This window comes from Dendrobates tinctorius, unplaced genomic scaffold, assembly GCF_039654945.1.
Source record: "Dendrobates tinctorius isolate UK_male_01 unplaced genomic scaffold, ASM3965494v1 ptg000310l, whole genome shotgun sequence".
Lineage (NCBI taxonomy): Eukaryota > Metazoa > Chordata > Amphibia > Anura > Dendrobatidae > Dendrobates > Dendrobates tinctorius.
The window spans coordinates 2,651,141-2,670,888 of record NW_027361977.1 but is presented as its reverse complement, the minus strand read 5'-3'; the positions used below and the strand labels follow the sequence as shown (position 1 = coordinate 2,670,888).

At 43.3% G+C, this 19,748-nt stretch overlaps 1 protein-coding gene across 8 annotated transcripts in view; it reads left to right on the top strand.

Annotated features, from left to right (window-relative positions):
- Nucleotides 1-19,748, top strand: part of SERAC1 (serine active site containing 1) — a 1,540,408-nt gene that overhangs the window by 929,515 nt on the left and 591,145 nt on the right. For all 8 annotated transcript variants that reach the window (XM_073561007.1, XM_073561005.1, XM_073561004.1 and 5 more), the window contains one exon: nucleotides 3,141-3,279. In XM_073561007.1, the coding sequence (XP_073417108.1) occupies nucleotides 3,141-3,279 (139 nt within the window). The remainder of the gene's footprint in view (nucleotides 1-3,140; nucleotides 3,280-19,748) is intronic.

Genomic DNA, 19,748 nt, shown 5'->3' with positions numbered 1-19,748 from the left:
ACGGCTCATATTGTGTTAATGACAAGACTCCTATTAGCTAAACAGTGGAAAAAAGATGTTATTCCTAAGAAAGAGGCCATAGCTCAAGTAGTTAATACCACGTTTATTTTTGAAAAAATGCTAGCCCACAAAAATAATCCCTTACAGAAGTTCACGAGGGATTGGCAGGCTTGGGAAACCACACAGTTAGCTAGTCACAGTTGAACCAGTCAAATAAAGGTTGGGGGAGGGCCCTGGGTGGGAGAGGGTTAAGACCGGAGCTCTTTGTTTATACTGCAATGGTTGCATAATTACACATTTATGTTACTTTGACCTGTGTTGTACATTTGTGATGATGTTGTATTATAGTATTTTCAATAAAAACGAATTTAAAAAATAAAAAAGAGGTCTGGATACACATGATAAAAGCATTATACTGCCTCTGTACAAATCTCTGCTTAGACTGCACATGGAGTACTGTGTACAGTTTTGGGCTCCTGTGCTCAGGAAGGATATAATGTAACTAGAGCGAGTACAAAGGAGGACAACAAAATTAATAAAGGGCATGGGGAACTACAATTCCCAGAGAGATTAGAAGAATTAGGATTATTTAGTCTAGAAAAAAGACGACTGAGGGGCGATCTAATAACATGTATAAGTATATAAGGGGACAATTCAAATTTCTCTCCGAGGATCTGTTTATACCAAGGAATGTGACGGTCACAGCGGGGCATACTCTGCGTCTGGAGAGAAGGTTTTTCCACCAACACAGAAGAGGATTCTTTACTGTTAGGGCAGTGAGAATCTGGAATTCCTTGCCTGAGGAGGTGGTGATAGCAAACTCAGTCGAGGGGTTCAACAAAGGCCTGGATGTCTTCCTGGAGCATAACAATATTGTATGTTACAAGCTATTAGGTTTTTTAGAAGGACGTAGATCTGGGGATTTATTCTGACGCAATATAGGCTGAACTGGATGGACAAATGTCTTTTTTCGGCCTTGCTAACTATGATACTATGTTGCTATGTTACTATGAAAGTTGTCATATGAAAAGGCAATTTTAAATCTCAAAAACATCGCAGGGTTTGTGTTATGATCCATGCTGGATCAGGACATATAAAAAGCACAGGTAACCTTTTTTTTCCTAAAGCTGTGCTTGGGGTTGGTTTTTGCCCCCGGTGGCCATTAGGATTATTGCACTGTGGTGTCGCTTGTTCTAAGTTTGCCCCCAGTGGTGGTGAGCGTCATTGCACTCTAGTTTCTTTAGTTAAGTGCACATGTTTATTGCAGGTGTGATTACTGGCTCTGCTATAAAAAAGTCACAGGTGTTGCAATCAGTGTTGGTGATAGTGTTCATTTCAACCATCCTTGGTGGAGGAAGGAGCTGGAGAGCGTTCCTTGCAGCACTGTCTTTGCCTGGTGTGAAAGGAGTCATATGGGATTTCCTTGTAGCTCTGACAGAGCTTGGTGGCAGCGATTCAGGAGGAGAGCTGCATGCTGGTGTGGACTCTGTTGCCAGGAGCAAGTGCAACAGAGTAAAGCTAAGTGGTGTCTCCCTGTTTCTCTTTTTTCCTTAGTGTGTATTAGTACAGCGGTGGGACCAGTGCCTGCGCCACCCAGTTCCCTAGCAAGGGATAGGTGTAGGGTGTGCTAGGGCGATAGGTTCCTGATCAGCGCACTGTGCGGAACCGGCATAGGGAACGTTAGGAGCGATAGGGACACTGACTCAGGGGAGTGCAGGAGGTCTCCACGTCCCCATTCCCTATCGCAGGGCCCACCATTGTAACCGGTTCCCTTCCCTCTGTCTTGCTGTTTTAGTTAGCGGCCTGCGAGCCGTGTCACACAGGACAGTATCACGTGCCGTGTCCTGTTGTTCTAGTTACCGGCCTGCTGGTCACGTCACACAGGATGGGTCATCGTGACAGTTTGGGAATACAAACTTGCCGGCACCCAGGATGCTGGTGGTAAGTGCGCTCCACTGTGGAGCTGAAGAACCACCGAAAATTAAGGGAGGGGGGGCACTTTATGTGTGAGGGGAATTGGCGTGGAGATGGGGGATTATTTAATGGATGGGGGGCACTTTATGTGTGTCGGGGGCATTTAGAGCATTTAGAGTGGGGATGGGGGGTTATTTAATGTGTGAGGAGAATTGGCGTGGGGATGGGGGGTTATTTAATGCAGGGTTCCCCAACTCCAGTCCTCAAGGCCTACCAACAGTTCATGTTTTCAGGATTCCAATTGTATTGTATAGGTGATGCAATTATCACCTGGGCAATACTAAGGAAATCCTGAAAACATGAACTGTTGGTGGGCCTTGAGGACTGGAGTTGGGGAACCCTGATTTAATGGATGGGAGGCATTTTTTGTGTGTTGGGGGCATTTAGAGTGGGGATGGGGGGTTATTTAATGTGTGAGGAGAATTGGCGTGGGGATGGGGGGTTATTTATGGATGGGGGCACTTTATGTGTGGGGGGGATTTAGAGTGGAGACTGCATTTCCACTGTACCTGAGGATAATATACCACCCCTACTTACAGGGGAAATAGGGTGAAAAAAATTAACAATTTAATTGCCCCCAAAGGTCTTTTATGGGGACATAATATGTGAAATAAATGAAAAAAAAAACAGAAAAATAAAAAGCAGGCAAAAAAAGAAATGCGTTTTAAAAAGCCAATTCAAATAGTTGTCTATGTCTCCGGAGGAAAAAAATGTGTCCGATATGTAAAAATAACAGTTACAGAAAGGGGAACTAATTTTTAAATGCATAGCAGATGTCCTTTGTTGTCATAAAAAAATGTGACAGGCATATATTTTCCTTTATTTTCGCATTGATATTGCTCGATATGTGCAAAAAAAGAGTATGATGACATAAAACAAAAGCCTCATGTATCATGAAAGAAAAGATGCAGAAAATGATTTGAATATCTGAGAATTTTTTTACAGCTATTTAAACCACATGTACAAAAAAGGTACATGGTCAATGAACAAATATTTACCCCATGTGGAAATTGAAGTACATGTCCCTTTTTCCTGACTTCCAAAGTTGGGAGTTACATGTTAGTAGGTTTGATGAAAATTATAAACATTGTTTTTTTTGGGGGGGAGTTTCTCCCCGTATGGTCAGCATTTTTAACAATATCTTTTTTTCTTTCATAAAAATGTAGCCAGCTCATGAAAGCAGATGTACTTTTTGTCCATGGTCTCTTGGGAGCAGCTTTTAAAACCTGGCGCCAGCAAGATCGCGATCAACCATTAGATGAAAGTGCTGCTCAAGAAGAGGACTATACAGAATGTTGGCCAAAGGTACTGTTATCACTTCACCTACATTTACAATATGCATTGGGGTAAAATCTTATTTACACAGAAATTGATGAAAAATATTGCAACATGATTATAGCTTTAGTGCTTTAGTGCTTGTAGACTGTTATACCATAGAGTAAAAAGCTTACAACCTGTAATGACCATGCTGCCCCCTCAACACCATCAGAGCTACTGCAACCCCCGACCTACTGTCTCCTTCCCCATAATCCTGTAGAATATAAGCCCACAAGGGCAGGGTCCTCTTCCCTCTGTATCAGTCTGTCATTGTTAGTTTGTTTACTGTAAGTAATATTTGTATTTTGATGTAACCCCTTCTTATGTACACCACCATGGAATTAATGGTGCTATATAAATAAATAATAATAATATGCCTCCTATAAAATGCAGAGGGAAAACAGCATTTTGTTTATTTACTTTTTTTAATATCACCATCTCTGTCTTTTTGATCACTGTGTAACCACTATCCGTATAATCTAGAGTACTGTACTGTCACCTCTTTTATTAATGGTTTTCCTTGTTTTGACAAATACGTCCATCGAATCAAAGAATAACATATACTTATACCAGTGATTGACATTACCAGTCACGTGTGGTAGACATCTAGAAAAACGATGACTGAAGGACCGGGGTGGCAGCAGGATTTAAATGGTGAACATTTTTTGTTTTATTACTTTATAACATTTCACTACCTTGAACAAATTTGTAATAACCTCAGTCAGTACACTTAAATGACATAGTAGTCAATTAGTACTTGTTTAAAGGGAACGTGCCATGTTCCCAAACCTAATTAACCTGCAGATATAGGGTTACCCCCTGCCTACCTTTCACTGTACATGCATGGCATGATTATTATATCGTAGCTGACACCCTGCTGTAACGGTCATGGTCAGTGCTAGTACCGATTGCAGCCATTGAACTCCTATGATGCTGATGTCAATATGTGCTCATTTAAGGAAAGGTGCTTTCTCTTTTCCCCATTGGTACCCTGTGATTGAAATCATGCAGTGCTGATGCCTGCCATGATGACCACTTGCCAAATAATGGCCACGGGGTCACAAGACTACTGTGGCCTGTAAGCTGCCAGGTCTTACTGACATGTCTAATAAATGAGCATTGCAGAGTATTAGATGAGTGATCAGAGCAGCGAAAGTTGGGACTAAGTAAAAAAAAAAAAGTAAAATAAAATTTGTAAAAACATGAAAAAATTAAAGGGAACGTATGAAAAAAGGGGAAGATAAAGTAAACATTTTGTTGTTCTGCAAAAATGAAAGTACCTTAAGGAAAAAAACAAAAACACATATTTGGTGTGAACAATATTGGAGATATAAATCCATGTCAATCATCAGTATGCTATTGGGTACAAAATTATAAAAAAATCATTCAGAACATGCTGTGGTAACATGAAACCTGGCCAGCTTAAAAAAAAGTGATTCACATCCCCACCAGCTTGCTGTTATGCAACCTTCTACAGAAAGACCCCATGTGGATCCAAGCTACGTGGCCTTATACCTTTGTTCAGCAAGCATTGATTTCAAAAAGTTATTGTGAAAATACTGTACACCCTAGCTGTACATTGTTTATATTTCCGAGATCTGCAGAACAGGGCAAGTGCCTGCCTGGGTCTCGAGTCATTCTAAATTTGTGTTTACTCTATATGAGTAGCAGGGGCCTGGTTGGATCCAATTGTGCCAGAACCACTGCCTAGGACCACACAGAAAGGAGGTTTAGATATTAAACTATCTTTCATAGTTTTTGTGAGATGTATCTCGAAACCTCCAAGTTCAGCCCAGAGGGCAGAAAGGGAGTGACCCAGAGACTGAAATGCTTATGTGCAGCATATGCTATTGCTTTTTCTCTGGGAGGTCACGATGACACATTGTGTGATGACAAATTGTATACAGAGGAGACCACAAGCCTCCCATGTGACATCCATTCCCTGAAAGAAGGCCTTTCATCTAACTGGTAACTACCATATGTTCTGCTTATACCTTTTGGTCCTACCACTATTGTATATCTGACCATTGTATATGTATAACCATTGTGTATATATAGTGTATTGTCTAGTGTGCCCTTAAGGCGATTAAATATATAATTTAACCTTGGGCTACTCTTTTATTATGATCCACGAATCCACATGTCCGTTTCTCGACCTAATCTCACATGCTACTGGGACGTGTTTGTGCCCCGATATAACCTTGTTAACGGACCAGGCTTATTTCGAACGAGGAACTGTAGGCAGTGCTGTCGGGCTGATAAGATTATTTTTCACTGGTGCTAGTAAAAGGGGCCTCTCAGCCTGTCAGGGTTGTGGGCGAGTCTCCCTGGTCTCTTGTGGACAGAGGGGTGTCTGTGTAAAACTGTGCCAAGCTGACCTTACGTGTCCCTAGGGGGTGCGGACCGTCACGTTGGTTCCATTGGGGAGACCTTACCTTGTAATCCCACTAACCTAATATTGATGTCAGGCGGGGTGGCGAGGTATGGATCCTTCAAGTTTCGTCTCATTTGGTATCACTGCAACTAGAACAACACTCCCAATAAAAAACATCACATTATTTAACCGATTGGTGAACATAAAAAATAAATAAAAAAGACTGCAAAAATATAGCTTTTCTTTGTCATACAATGACACAAAACTTAAGTCATGTACAAAACAGAAAAGTGACATTGAAAACGCCATCTTGTTCCTTATATGCATTTCATCATGATTTATAACTGCAAGGGAGTGTTTACAAATGCACCAACAGACAGGAGAGTGACACAACTGCCTGACCCTGACAGTATTCCTGTCAGGAACACCGCACTGAACTTGCTCACTGAGCCAGTGCGCATGTCCTGAGTAAAGCGAACTGTGCTCAAAGATACCTGTGGAGCGGACAGCAGCCAAGTAGGTGCATACTTCAGAACAGCAGGACCTGAAGCACGTGACTGCTGGGGGCGTGGCCTAAACTCCAGAGAGCTAGGAGCTGCAAGAGAACTCCTAGCAGGGAAACTGCGGGACAAAGTTCCAAGGGGCATAGACAGGGAGGATAGTCAGGATGTAGCCAATGAGTCATACACAGAGATAGCTGCAAGGTACAAGAGGGGCGAGCAGAGAGTAGCAGATCACAGGCAAAGAGTCAAATACAGAGAGGGTAGCGCAGTACAGAATCAACAGGCAAGCTCACAACGGGGAACAGAACCGGGTCAGAACCATATAATCAAGCTATAACAACGAACAGGCACAGGCACACAGAGGTCACCACAGGCAAAAGTATAACTGACAGGGATTGGAGCTTCCCAGGGGTTTAAGAAGCTCTCCTTGAACCAAAGAAAGGCCACAATCATTAACCCCAGGTGTGCAGGTCAAAACCTGCACTGAGCTCCAGACATTAACCCCTGACGTGCAGCTCAAAAACCTGCACTGGGATTATGACAATTCCAAAACCGAGTTACCTAGATTAAATATAGGTGCTAATAATGCAACACGCTATAGTGATATTAACGGAGTACGCTGCTGTACAGTATTAGGTAGGAGTGGCACAATTGCCGAACTCTCCCAATAGCTGACCACGCTAACACAGACAATAGGACCAAGGTTTGCCATCAATATTAAATGTTTGCATTAATTTACCATTTTGAATCATAGGCTACATTTCAGCCCGCTGTCAACAAAATCATCAGCAGCTACCACTGTCAGCTGTTTATTTTCAGGTGATATTGCATTCATCCAACACCACTGCACCACTGCTGCAACTGATATCACTGACTTTATTTGAAAAATTAAATAAGTCATAGCTATGTTAATGGTTTCTATTAAAAGTTAAATTTTATTCACTTTACTCCAATTGTATTAGTCGGTGAAAATAAACGTGGTATCACCTGTGATCTTACTGACCCAAAGAACAAAGTTGTCTTATAAATTTTAGGGCATGGTGAATTGCGGGGAAAAAAACCCCAAAACAATTATGAATCAATGTTTTTTTTTACTTTACCACCCAAAAATTAAAAAAATTGATCAAACAAGTGTTCTGTAGTCCAACATGGTACAAATAAAAAATTAAACTCATCTCACAACAATAAAAACCCCACACAATGCTTTTGGCAGAAAGATAAACACTTTATAACTCATAGGATATGGCAATGCAAAAAAAAAATATTTTGTAAATCAGTGTTTTTAGTTTGTAAAAATAGCAAAATATAAAATACAGTAACTCTGATGTTGCTGAAATCACACTGACTCAAAGAATAAAGTAATCTTATTATGTTTACTGCATGGTAAATGGCATAGAAATAATTAACTTCTTCACCCTGAAGCCTGTTTTCACCTTCCTGACCAGGCCATTTTTTTTCAATTCTGACCATTGTCATTTTGTGATGTAATAACTCTGTAGGTCTTAAATGGATCGCGCTGATTGTGAGATTTGTTTTTTAGTGACACATTTTACTTCATGATAGTGGTAAAATTTATGTTTATTTGTGAAAAAAATTGGAAATTTGGCAAAAATTTTGCAAATTTTCAACCTTTTAATTTTTATGCCCTTAAATCAAAGAGATATGTCACACAAAATAGTTGATAAATAACACTTTCCACATGTTTACTTTACATCAGCACAATGTTTGAAACATAAATTTTTTGTTAGGAAGTTATAAAGTTTAAAACTTGACCAGCGATTTCTCATTTTTACAATAAAATTTGCAAAACCTTTTTTCAGGGACCACCTCACATTTGAAGCGACATTAAATACCCAAAAGTGACACCATTCTAAAAACTTCAGCCATCAAGGTGCTCAAAACCACATTGAAGAAGTTTATTAACCCTTCAAGTGCTTCACAGGAATTAATGGAATGTGGAAGCAAAAAATAAACATTTTACCTTTTTCACAAAAATTTTCCTTTAGATCCATTTTTTTCACTTTCACAAGGGTAACAGGAGAAAATAGACCATAATATTTGTTGTGCAATTTCTCCTGAGCATGAAGATCTCCCATATGTGGGGAAAAAGCACTTTTTGGGTGCATGGCAAGGCCTGGAACGGGAAGGATCACCATTTGAATTTTTGAATGTAAAATAAGCTGTCATAGTTAGCGGACATCATGTCGTATTTGGAGAGCCCCTGATGTGCCTAAACAGTGAAAACCTTCGACAAATTACACCATTTTGGAAACTAGACCCCTCAGGGAACTGATCTACATGAGTGGTGAGCACATTGAACTCTCAGATACTTCACAGAAGTTTATAACATAGAGCCGTGAAAATAAAAAAAATCACATTTTTACCCACAAAAATGTTTTTAGCTACAAATTTTGCATTTTCATAAGGGTAATAGAAGAAAGTGCACCATGCAATTTGTTGTGCAATTTCTCCTGGGTACACTTATACCCAATATGGAGAAGACAACTACTGTTTGGGCTCATGGCAGAGCTCAGAACGGAAGGAGCGCCATTTCACTTTTTGAAGGCAAAATTTGCAGGAATAAATAGGGGACGTCATGTCGCTTTTGAAGAGCCACTGATGTGCCTAAGCAGTGGAAAACCCCAACATGTGAAACCAGTTTGGAAACTAGACCCCTCAAGAAACTTATCTTTATGTGTATTGAGTACCTTGAACCACCAGGTGCTTCACAAATTTTAGTAACGTTGAGCTGTGTAAATAAAAAAATCAAATTTTTTTCCCTCAAAAAAAGCTTTTTAGCTCCAATTTTGCATTTTCATAATAAAGGGTAAAAGGAGAAATTGTACCACACAAGTTGTTGTACAATTTCTTCTAAGCATGCAGATACTCCATATATGGGGAAAACCAGTGTTTGGGCGCATAGCAGGGTTTGGAAAGGAAGAAGTGCCATTTGACTTTCTTAATGTAAAATTTGCTGGAATCATTGGCGGACACCAAGTTGCGTTTGGAGAGCCTCTGCTGTGCCTAAGCAGTGGAGGCCCCGCCAAGTGACACCTCAGAGAACTTAGCTAGATGTGCTGTGAGTACCTTGAAACGCCAGGTGCTTCACAGAAGTTTATAACGTTGAGCCGAGAAAATAAAAAAAATCACATTTTCCCCACAAAAAAAATGTTTTTTAGCCCCTAATCTTGCCTTTTCATAACGGTAACAGGAGAAAATGGACCACAAATTTTGTTGTGCAATTTCTCCTGAGTACGTCGATACCCCATATGTGGTCAAAAACTACTTTTGAGGCACAGTGCAAAGCTTAGAAGGGAAGCAGCACCATATTACAGTGCAGATTTTGCTGCACTGGTTTGAGGGTGTCATGTCACATTGGCAGAGCCCCAGAGGTGTCAGAACAGCAGAACCCCCCATAAGTGACTCAGTTTTACAGACTACACCTCTCAATGAATTAATCTAGGGGTGCAGTGATCATATTGACACCATAGGTGGGTCAGAGAGTTTTATACCGTTGGGCAGTGAAGAAAAAAATAATCTATATTTTTATCACTAAGATTGTGTTAGCCCCAAATCTTTCATTTTCTTACTGGGAAATGGGTAAAACTGGCACCAAAATTTGTCCCACAATTTCTGCTGAATGTAGAAATACCTTATATATGGCTGTACAGTACTGTTTAGACATGCGACGAGACTCGACAGGAACAGACCTCTATTTGCCTCCTGTAGTGCAAATTTTCCTGGAATAGTTTGGGGACTCCATATACAGAGCCCATAAGAGCTAGAAAAACAGAATCCCCCCTCAAGTGACCCCATTTTGGAAATTATACCTTTTTTGGGAATTTATCTACAGGTGTAGTTGGAGCACCCTCAAGGCAAGTGGGGTTCTTTCACTTACTCGGTACCTGGTCGGCGTCTTAAAGGGGATGTGTCGGGGTGGCAGTGACCCTGTACATGGCCCTGGGTGTCCATGTAAAATAGGTGGAATGAAGTTAAGTTTATGTATGCATAAGTTCGTGGCGCCACCTGTGGTATCTGGTCAGAGGTGACCAGCGCTGCAGTGCAGATCCTCTGGGATAGATGGTGAGATGCAGCAGAGGTGTAATAGCTCTCCACAGGCAGAGCTGTAGTCCCAGGTCAGCAGTAGTAGATTTTGAGGTAGATGGTGTAGTGTTTGGCACAGAGATGTAGCAGTATTGAGTGGGTTGACGCAGGAAGAAGGCAGAGACACAGCTGAATGTAGTTCCAAAGCTTTACTCACGTTTCTGGCATACACAGGGGCAGGCTTCAGTGCTGTGTCCTCCAGATCAGGGGCTCAGCCAACTCCCAGGCAGATGGAATACACCCTTCCAGCACTCCATTCCAATATGTACCTTTTCTGAATGTCTCCTTACTAACTCTAATCCGAAGTACTTGTAGTTATGAATTACACTTAAGTTCCTCTTTCTTGCTGTTACTTAGAACTCCACTCGCATGACAGGCAGCTGTAGCCTACTTTGGGGACTCCTTACAATCATGTCCCGGCTCACACACATTGCTGCTGTGTCATCGAGTCTTAGGTGGGAATTAAGTGGTCTCAACTTCTATTCCTTCGGTTTCTGCTGTAGGATCATTAGTATCACACACAGCCTCGGATACCGGCGCCCGGCCTTTGGCGCATTAAACTTAGGAAAGGGCTCTGCTCTAGCTCCGATCCCAGTTCTCTTCTCCTCGCGTTCCATATTTTTCTATCTTTCTTCTGAAGAACTGATCTTTCTCTTTCTCTCTTTCATTGCCAGCAGCTCCAGCTCACAGGAGGCTGCTGCAAACACGTCCTCTCTCTCCATCCCCCTCAGGGGAACTCTCTAACTTCCTGTCAGTTTTCCCCCTCTCTAAGTGCAAACTAAGCTCCACCCACCTCCCAGCACCCTTCCTGAACCAAAGCAGCTACCTTATAGGGTGCTCTGCTGTTCTAAGTTGTCTGTGCTGGGTGCAGGTGCTGGAGTCTGGTCAGGTTTTACCATCTTACCTGGGTAGTGGGATACCACACCTCAGGAGGAGGTGCAGTACCTCTGTGGTGACTGAACCCTCAGGGGCGCCACTTAGTAACGATTTTGATTCCACGCTGAGCACTAACTTTATGGTTTCTATCTAAATTTCTGAGTGCTATGATTTAACTCCATGGGTGTTTTCCAGAAACAAGCAGTAGTGGATGTTGCTCAGTGAATGTGAATAATATTTTTTCTTTTTTTGTTCTTTATTTGGGGATTTTTTTTTTATAGTTTGTTATAACTTTTTTATACTTTTTTACATTGTCCCAGAGATTTATCACACAAAATGGTTAATAAATAATACCTCTCACATGTCTACTTTACATCAACACAATTTTGTAACCAACATTTTTTTTCGTTAGGAAGTTATAATTGTTAAAAGTTGACAAGCAATTTTAAATTTTTCCAACAAGATTTACAAAACCATTTTTTTTAGGGACCACCTCACATTTGAAGTCACTTTGAGGAGTAAATATGTCAGAAAATACCCACAAATGACACCATTCTAAAAACTGCACCCCTCGAGGTGCTCAAAATCGCATTGAAGAAGTTTATTAACCCTTCAGGTGCTTCACAGGATTTGGAATGTGGAAAAAGTTTAACTTTTTTTCACAAAAAATTTACTTCAGATCCAATATATTTTTTATTTTGACAAGGATAACAGGAAAAAATGGACCCCTAGATATGTTTTGTAATTTCTCCTGACCATGCTGATACCCTATATAAGGGAGGAAACCACTGTTTAGTCGTATGGCAGAGCTTGGAAGGGAAGGAGCACCATTTCACTTTTTGAATGCAAAATTTGCGGGAAGAATTGGGTGACGCCATGTCGTGTTTGGAGAGCCTCTGATGTGCCTAAACAGTGAAAATCCCATACAATTGACACCATTTTGGAAACTAAACACCTCAGGGAACTGATCTAGATGAGTGGTGAGTAGAGATGAGCGACTTTGCCTGTTTTCGGGTCGAGTCGGGTTTCATGAAACCCAACTTTCTCAAAAGTCGGGTCGAACGAAATCGGCCGATTATCGTGAAAAGTCGAAGGCCGACTAAAACACGAAACCCGATGCAAGTCAATGGGGAAGCAAAGTTGGCAGGGAGTGGAGGACATTAAACACACCTACAGTGCCCATTTGAATGGCAAAAACATCAATTTTTATTACTAAAGCTTGTCAACCTTAAGTTACTTCATAATAATAGTTACGCACTGAAAACTTGGGGTTATTTGGCTAAAGTTGTGGAGGGGTAGGGCTGGCTCCAGGTTTTCATGTGCCCTGGGCCAAAGAGCGCCCCTTTAACACATACCACAACTAATGATGCTCCGATACGGTAGAGAAATAGCGGTATAGTACAATGAAAAATACTTCACTTTTTACATCTCATGACTGATATCAATTTTAAATTCTCCAATAGCTCCAAAAACGGACAGTATATTACTCCATACAGTATTATGGGCACCGCATAGTGTGCTATACAGAGTAATGAGGCCCATATATTTCTCCATACAGAATCATTGGTCCCATATAATGTTTGAAACAGTATATGATGAGCTCCACATAATGCTACAGCATATGTTGGTCCCCATGGATGAAGCTCCACTGTCTTATGGGCCCAAATAATGCTCCATATATAATGGGCCCCATTTCTAATGCTCCAGTGTATAATGGGCCCTGTAAATGCTGCTCCAGTGTCTGATGTCCACCTTTGGAATGCTCCAGTGTATGGTGGGCCCCATATATCATTCTCCAGAGTATAGTGCTCCCCAAAAATTGCTGTCCCAACATTGAAAACAATTAAATAAGTCTCCTCGCTAGGGAATCCCTGTACTAGTCTGGACTCCTTGTCGTCCCCATCTTCCATCTCACTGCACTTGGCTGTTTAGGCAGAGGGCGTACAGACATGATGTCATTGCGCTCTCCGATCAGAATATCACTGTCAGGACACGCGGAAGACGTCATGGCGGTGGAGTAGGGAAAGGTAAGTAGTTCAACTTTGCAAGTGCTGTGATCCTGAGCAAGCAGGGGGGCCCACTCGTTGGTGACGGCAGTGGCACAGGGCCCCTCTAATTGTACGGCGGTGTGTGGCGGTGTGTCTGACGGCGGGTGGGGGTGGGGGTGGGCCCCCTCCCACTGGCAGAGACACTTTTGCGTACTATGAGGGGCCCTGTGCCAGTGCCATCGTCCATGAGTATGCCCCCCACCTGCTCAAGGAACCTGCACTTTCATCTGCACCTTCCTCTTTGTCACCTTGTAAGGTGGTATAGTATGCGGGAAGGGGAACCTGAGTTTCCTCAGAGTCACATTCTGGCTGTGTAGGGTGTGAGGGGAATGTAGTGGTTTGGGTCAATGTACCAGCAGAATCATCTAGCAGTGGCTGGGCATCAGTGCACTTGTGGCATCCCCAGGAGTACGGTCACCACAGTGGCATTACCTTCCTCCTAGGGAGTGTGATGTCATGCTTGGGAGCAATGAAGGATCTCTCTAGCAGTTCAACCAACACACAACACATTTCCCACTCCAGGCCAGCAGGGAGACCTCTGAACCTGACTGCAGAGGAGCTGCTCTCTGTGGTCGGGAGGAGGTAAGTTAGGGCACTCTGTGCAGGGAAGGGGAAAAGGGGAAGTGTGTGGATGTGAGAAGGGGAGCTGGAGGATGAGCAGAGTTAAGGCTCACTCCTAGCTGGAGCGCAAGGTCCGGATTCCGGTCTCCGAGTTTGTAGGGACACTGACGTTCCTGCAGCCAAAACCGGAGGAAGTAGCAGTTGTAAATGCTCTGTACCCAACTAAGGCTCGGAGACCCCAGCATCGACGTGTGGGAGCCAGAAGGAAAAGGCTACGGCTGCCTGCCATACGAGAAAGTTCCAAAAGAGAGTCAACAGGCGGAACTTCATTGAACTCAGCACTGCGAATACCTCAGATAAGCGCTAGAATGGAGGCCACACTACCTATCTGCAGAGAGAGAATTCCAAATTGGCTTCCAGGCTGACCAACTCCTTCTCCATCTGTACTCTGGGTCCTGGATGGCACTTACCAAGTACAGGTAAAGGAAGTGCATGACTCTGTCTGTCATCTTTCTCCTGCGCCTGGCGCACGGCTCTGCTACATCCTGCACTGCACACCATCTACCAACCCTTTCATCTGCCCTGCAACTACGGCCCTACCTGTGTATGGCTTCTACATCTTAGCTGCACCACAACATCTGTCCCAGAGAAGCGACACTGCAGCGCTGGTCAATCTAATCAGAAACCACAGGTGGCGTCATGTATCATTCACCTATAAACGTAATTCACCCCTTTGCATGGACGTCCAGGGCCACGGAATGGGTCACCACCACCGTGACACATCCCTGTGAGACACCGGCTCGGTACCAATTAACCCCACTGTCCTGGCTGGCCACCCACACTCCATGTCTGATTCATCTTGGACTTGGGAATTGACGATTTGACTTGATAACCCAGGCATGGTATGATAGAAAGATGTTGTGAGTTCATTTTTCCCTTCACCATTGAGGTCTGATGAACTCCCTCCTCTAGTGAAAGAAGGTAGTGAGACTGATTACCAAACACCTGGGCAGCTGGATGATGACTGGGTGGCTGGAATTGAGGACTGGATATAAGGCTGCCGACGCCCTTCTTCCCGGCTGGTGAATTTCCTGCTGGATTCTTGGAGACCAGTCTGATTCCTGCATCTCAAAACTAAGTTTTTCTGCTCTGCTTTGTACTCTTCAGTTTTGTTTTTGTTTTGCCTTGTTTTTTGGGAGTTCTGCCATCCCCGGCCGGAGGTGAGCTGGATTCCATTTTTGTCTCCGATCTGTTTATATTTTGCTCAGTCTTCAGAATATACCTGAGTGCTGATATAGTCTTTTGAAGCCTAGCGACTTCAGGGCCTGTTTTTCCTATCAGTCGGTTGGCTCATTTTGATAGGGTTTTTGCGGATGGCAGACAGCAGCTTTCCTATCCTGTCCTATGTAGTTAGCTTGGGCCCCATCATTTGCTCAACCTATCTTTCTATCTGTGTTAGTGTTTTCATCTTGCTTCACCGTCATTATATGTTGGGGGCTGCCTATTGCTTTGGGGTCTGCTCTGGGGCAGTTTAGTTTTTCCCCTTTCTGTCTTTAGGCTATATAGTTCTCCGGCTGTGATCGAGGAGTGTAGGGCATCGTAGGAACCCCCTACGGCTACTGCTAGTTGTTGTGGATAGGTTCAGGGGTCTGCAATCCGATAGCTGCCAACCTCTCTTGTTTTTCTGGACTTAGCTGGTATTTTGTTTTTTCCTCCTTCGGTGACTCATTCAGAACAGAATCACCAGCCATACCGCAGATCCTAGAGTACTCAATAGCAGGAAAGAATTGTTAGAAAAAAAAAAAAAGAGTTTGTCAGAATATTTTTTTTTTGTGTGTATATTTTTTCCTCTATGTCTCTGAGGCCGCAGGGGGAATTTTTTTTCTTTCTCAATGGAGATGATGCAATTGTCTGATCGTGTGGAGCAGCTCACTGCTGAAGTGCGGGGAATTTCCGCCTATCTTGCTCATTCACATGCTGCTGAACCAAAGATCCCTACTCCTGATATGTTTTTTGGGGATCGGTCTAAATTTTTGAATTTTAAGAATAATTGTAAATTATTTTTTGCCTTGAAGCCCAACTCGTCGGGGAACCCCACGCAGCAGGTTAAAATTGTCATCTCTTTGCTGCGCGGCGATCCCCAGGATTGGGCGTTTTCTTTGAAACCTGATGATCCTATTCTGAATAATGTGAACGCATTTTTTCAAGCCTTGGGGTTGTTGTATGATGAACCTAATGCTATTGATCAGGCTGAAAAGGCCCTGTTGGCATTGAGCCAGGGTCAGGGTTCTGCAGAGTTGTACTGTCAAAAATTCCGAAAGTGGGCGGTCCTTACTACCTGGAATGATGGTGCCTTGGCAGCTCTCTTTCGGAAGGGTTTGTCAGAAACCGTAAAAGATACTATGGTGGGATTTCCTGTTCCCTCTGGTCTTGACGATTCTATGTCATTAGCCATTCAGGTTGATCGGCGTTTGCGTGAACGCAAAACCGCACGAGAGGTGTTCCCACCTGTTGAACAAATGTCTGAACCTATGCAATGTGATAGAGTTTTGTCTGGGGCGCAGCGTCAGGAGTTCAGAAGGCGTAATAAGCTGTGTTTCTTCTGTGGTGATGCCTCGCATATCATTTCTGTCTGCCCTAAACGAGAGAAACGTTTTGCACACACATTTGCTGTGGGTGGTGTTCAACCTAAGTTTCTTCTGGCAATTACTCTGATCTGCTCCCTGTCCACATTTTCCGCTAAGGCTTTTGTGGATTCGGGAGCAGCTCTGAACCTGATGGACTTGGATTTTGCTAAACGTTGTGGATTTCCTATGACACCTCTGCGGACGCCTATCCCTTTGAGGGGTATTGATGCTACTTCTTTGGCGAAGAATAAACCTCAGTTTTGGACCCAGGTGGTAATGCGGGTCGCCCCAGACCATCAAGAGAATTGCAGATTTTTGGTGTTGCATAATTTACATGATACCATTGTTTTGGGGTTTCACTGGTTGCAAATCCATAATCGAGTTTTGGATTGGAAATCTGTGTCTGTGATGAGTTGGGGTTGTCGGTGTGCCCTTAGTGATGCTCCTGTTTTCTCCACCTCTCCCCAGTCGCATGATGTTCCTGACTATTTGGCTGATTTTTATGATGTATTTAGTGAGAATGAGTCTGCGTCTTTGCCTCCTCATAGGAGTTATGACTGTGCAATTGAGCTGAGCCCTGGGTGTAAATTTCCCAAGGGTTGGCTTTTCAATTTATCTGTACCCGAGCACGAGGCTATGCGATCCTATATTAAGGAGTCGTTGGAGAAGAGTCATATTAGACCATCCTCTTCACCCTTAGGTGCTGGGTTTTTTTTCGTGGCTAAGAAAGATGGGTCATTAAGGCCTTGTATTGACTATCGTTCCCTCAACAAAATTACTGTTAAATATCAGTATCCGTTACCCCTGATTTCTGATCTATTCTCCAGCATTAAAGGTGCTTGCTGGTTTACAAAGCTTGATCTCAGGGGGGCGTATAATCTTATTCGCATTAAGCATAGGGATGAATGGAAGACGGCGTTTAATACTCCGGAGGGACATTTTGAGTACCTGGTGATGCCTTTTGGGCTCACTAATGCCCCTTCTGTCTTCCAGTGCTTCATGAATGATATTTTCCGAGACTTGGTGGATAAATTTTTGATCATCTATCTGGATGATATTTTGATCTTTTCCAAGGATTGGGACTCTCATGTGGAACATGTTCGGACTGTGTTCCGGATTTTGAGGGAGAATTCCCTGTATGTCAAGGGATTGTAATGCCTTTTTGGTGTACAGAGGATTTCATTTTTGGGATTTATTTTGTCTCCGTCAACTATTGAAATGGACCCGGTCAAGGTACAGACCATTTATGATTGGGTTCAGCCCACTTCTTTGAAGGCCCTCCAGAAGTTTTTTGGTTTTGCTCATTTTTATAGTAAATTTATAGCTAATTTTTCTGGTATTGCCAAACCATTGACTGATTTGACTAAGAAGGGTGCTGATGTGCTGAATTGGTCTCCGGAGGCTGTTTCTTCCTTTCAGGAGCTGAAGCGAAGGTTCACTTATGCTCCGGTTTTGCGGCAACCTGATGTCTCACTCCCGTTTCTGGTAGAGGTGGACGCTTCTGAAATTGGTGCAGGAGCTGTTTTGTCCCAAAAGGATCCTGTAACATCTAAAATGAATCCCTGTGCTTTCTTTTCCCGAAAGTTCTCCCCATCCGAACGTAACTATGATGTGGGGAATCGGGAACTGTTAGCCATGAAATGGGCATTTGAGGAGTGGAGACATTGGTTGGAGGGAGCTAAACATCAAGTCATGGTCCTTACTGACCACAAGAATTTGATTTACCTGGAGTCGGCCAAGCGCTTGAATCCTAGACAGGCTAGGTGGGCCTTGTTTTTCACACATTTTGATTTTGTGGTCTCTTTTCTTCCGGGCACTAAGAAAGTCAAGGCAGACGCCCTCTCCAGGAGTTTCTTTGCTGATTCTCCTGTTGTGACCAAGCCTGCTACCATGTTAGGTGAGGGGTAGTTCTTTCTGCCATCTTGCCTGATTTGAGACGTGCTCTGGAAGAGTTTCAGGAGGACAAACCTGAGCGTTGTCCCATTGGAAAATTGTATGTTCCTGACCAGTGGAGGAAGAGAGTGATGTCTGAAGTTCATTGCTCTGCATTGGCTGGTAATCCAGGTATTTTTGGTACTAGAGATTTGGTGAGTAGGTCTTTTTGGTGGCCCGCCTTGTCTCGTGATGTCAGGAATTTTGTGCAGTCCTGTGGGACTTGCTCTCGGTCTAAACCTTGTTCTCGCTCTAGTGGGTTGTTGATGCCTTTGCCGGTGCCCAGGAGGCCATGGACCCATATTTCAATGGATTTTATCTCTGATATGCCTGTCTCTCAGAGAATGACTGCTATTTGGGTGATTTGTGATAGATTCTCTAAGATGGTCCATCTTGTACCACTCCCTAAGTTGCCATCTTCCTCAGAGTTGGTGCTCTTGTTTTTGCAACAGGTGGTTCGCTTGCACGGGATTCCTGAGAACATTGTATCTGACAGAGGAGTTCAGTTTGTGTCTAGATTTTGGAGGACTTTCTGTTCCAAGCTGGGAATTCAGTTGTCCTTCTCCTCTGCGTTTCACCCTCAGACCAATGGGCAGACGGAGAGAACAAACCAGACTTTGGAGTCGTATTTGAGATGTTTTATTTCTGCTGATCAGGATGATTGGGTTTCATTTTTGCCCTTGGCCGAATTTGCTTTAAATAATAGAGCTAGTTCTGCCACTTTGATGTCACCTTTTTTTTGTAACTTTGGGTTTCATCCTCGATTCTCTTCAGGGCAGGTGCAGCCTTCTGCCTGCCCAGGTGTTGACACTGTGGTGGAGAGAATGCACCAGATCTGGGACCAAGTGGTGGATAAGTTGTCTCTCTCCCAGGAAAAGGCCCAGCGGTTTTCCAAACGGCATAGGACCATTGGTCCCCAGTTTAAGGTGGGTGATATGGTTTGGTTGTCATCAAAGAATATCGCTATGAAGGTGGCTTCTCCAAAGTTTAAACCTAGATTTATTGGACCTTACAAGATTTTGGAGATTCTTAATCCAGTCTCTTTTCGATTGGCTCTTCCTGTTACATTTAAGATCCATAACGTGTTTCATAAGTCTCTGTTAAATTGGTTTGTTGAGCCAGTAGTTCCTGTGGTGGCACCTCCTGACCCGGTATTGGTTGAAGGTAATGTGGAATATGAGGTTGAGAAGATACTGGATTCTCGCCTGGCTAGATGGAGACTCCAGTATTTGGTTAAATGGAAGGGTTATGGCCAGGAGGATAATTCTTGGGTCCCTGCATCCGATATTCATTCCGAGAGATTGGTTCGTGCCTTTCATCGGGCCCATCCTGATCGCCCTGGTGGCGTGGATGAGGGTTTGGTGACCCCTCCTCAAGGGGGGGTACTGTTGTGAGTTCATTTTCCCCTTCACCGTCGATGTCTGATGAACTC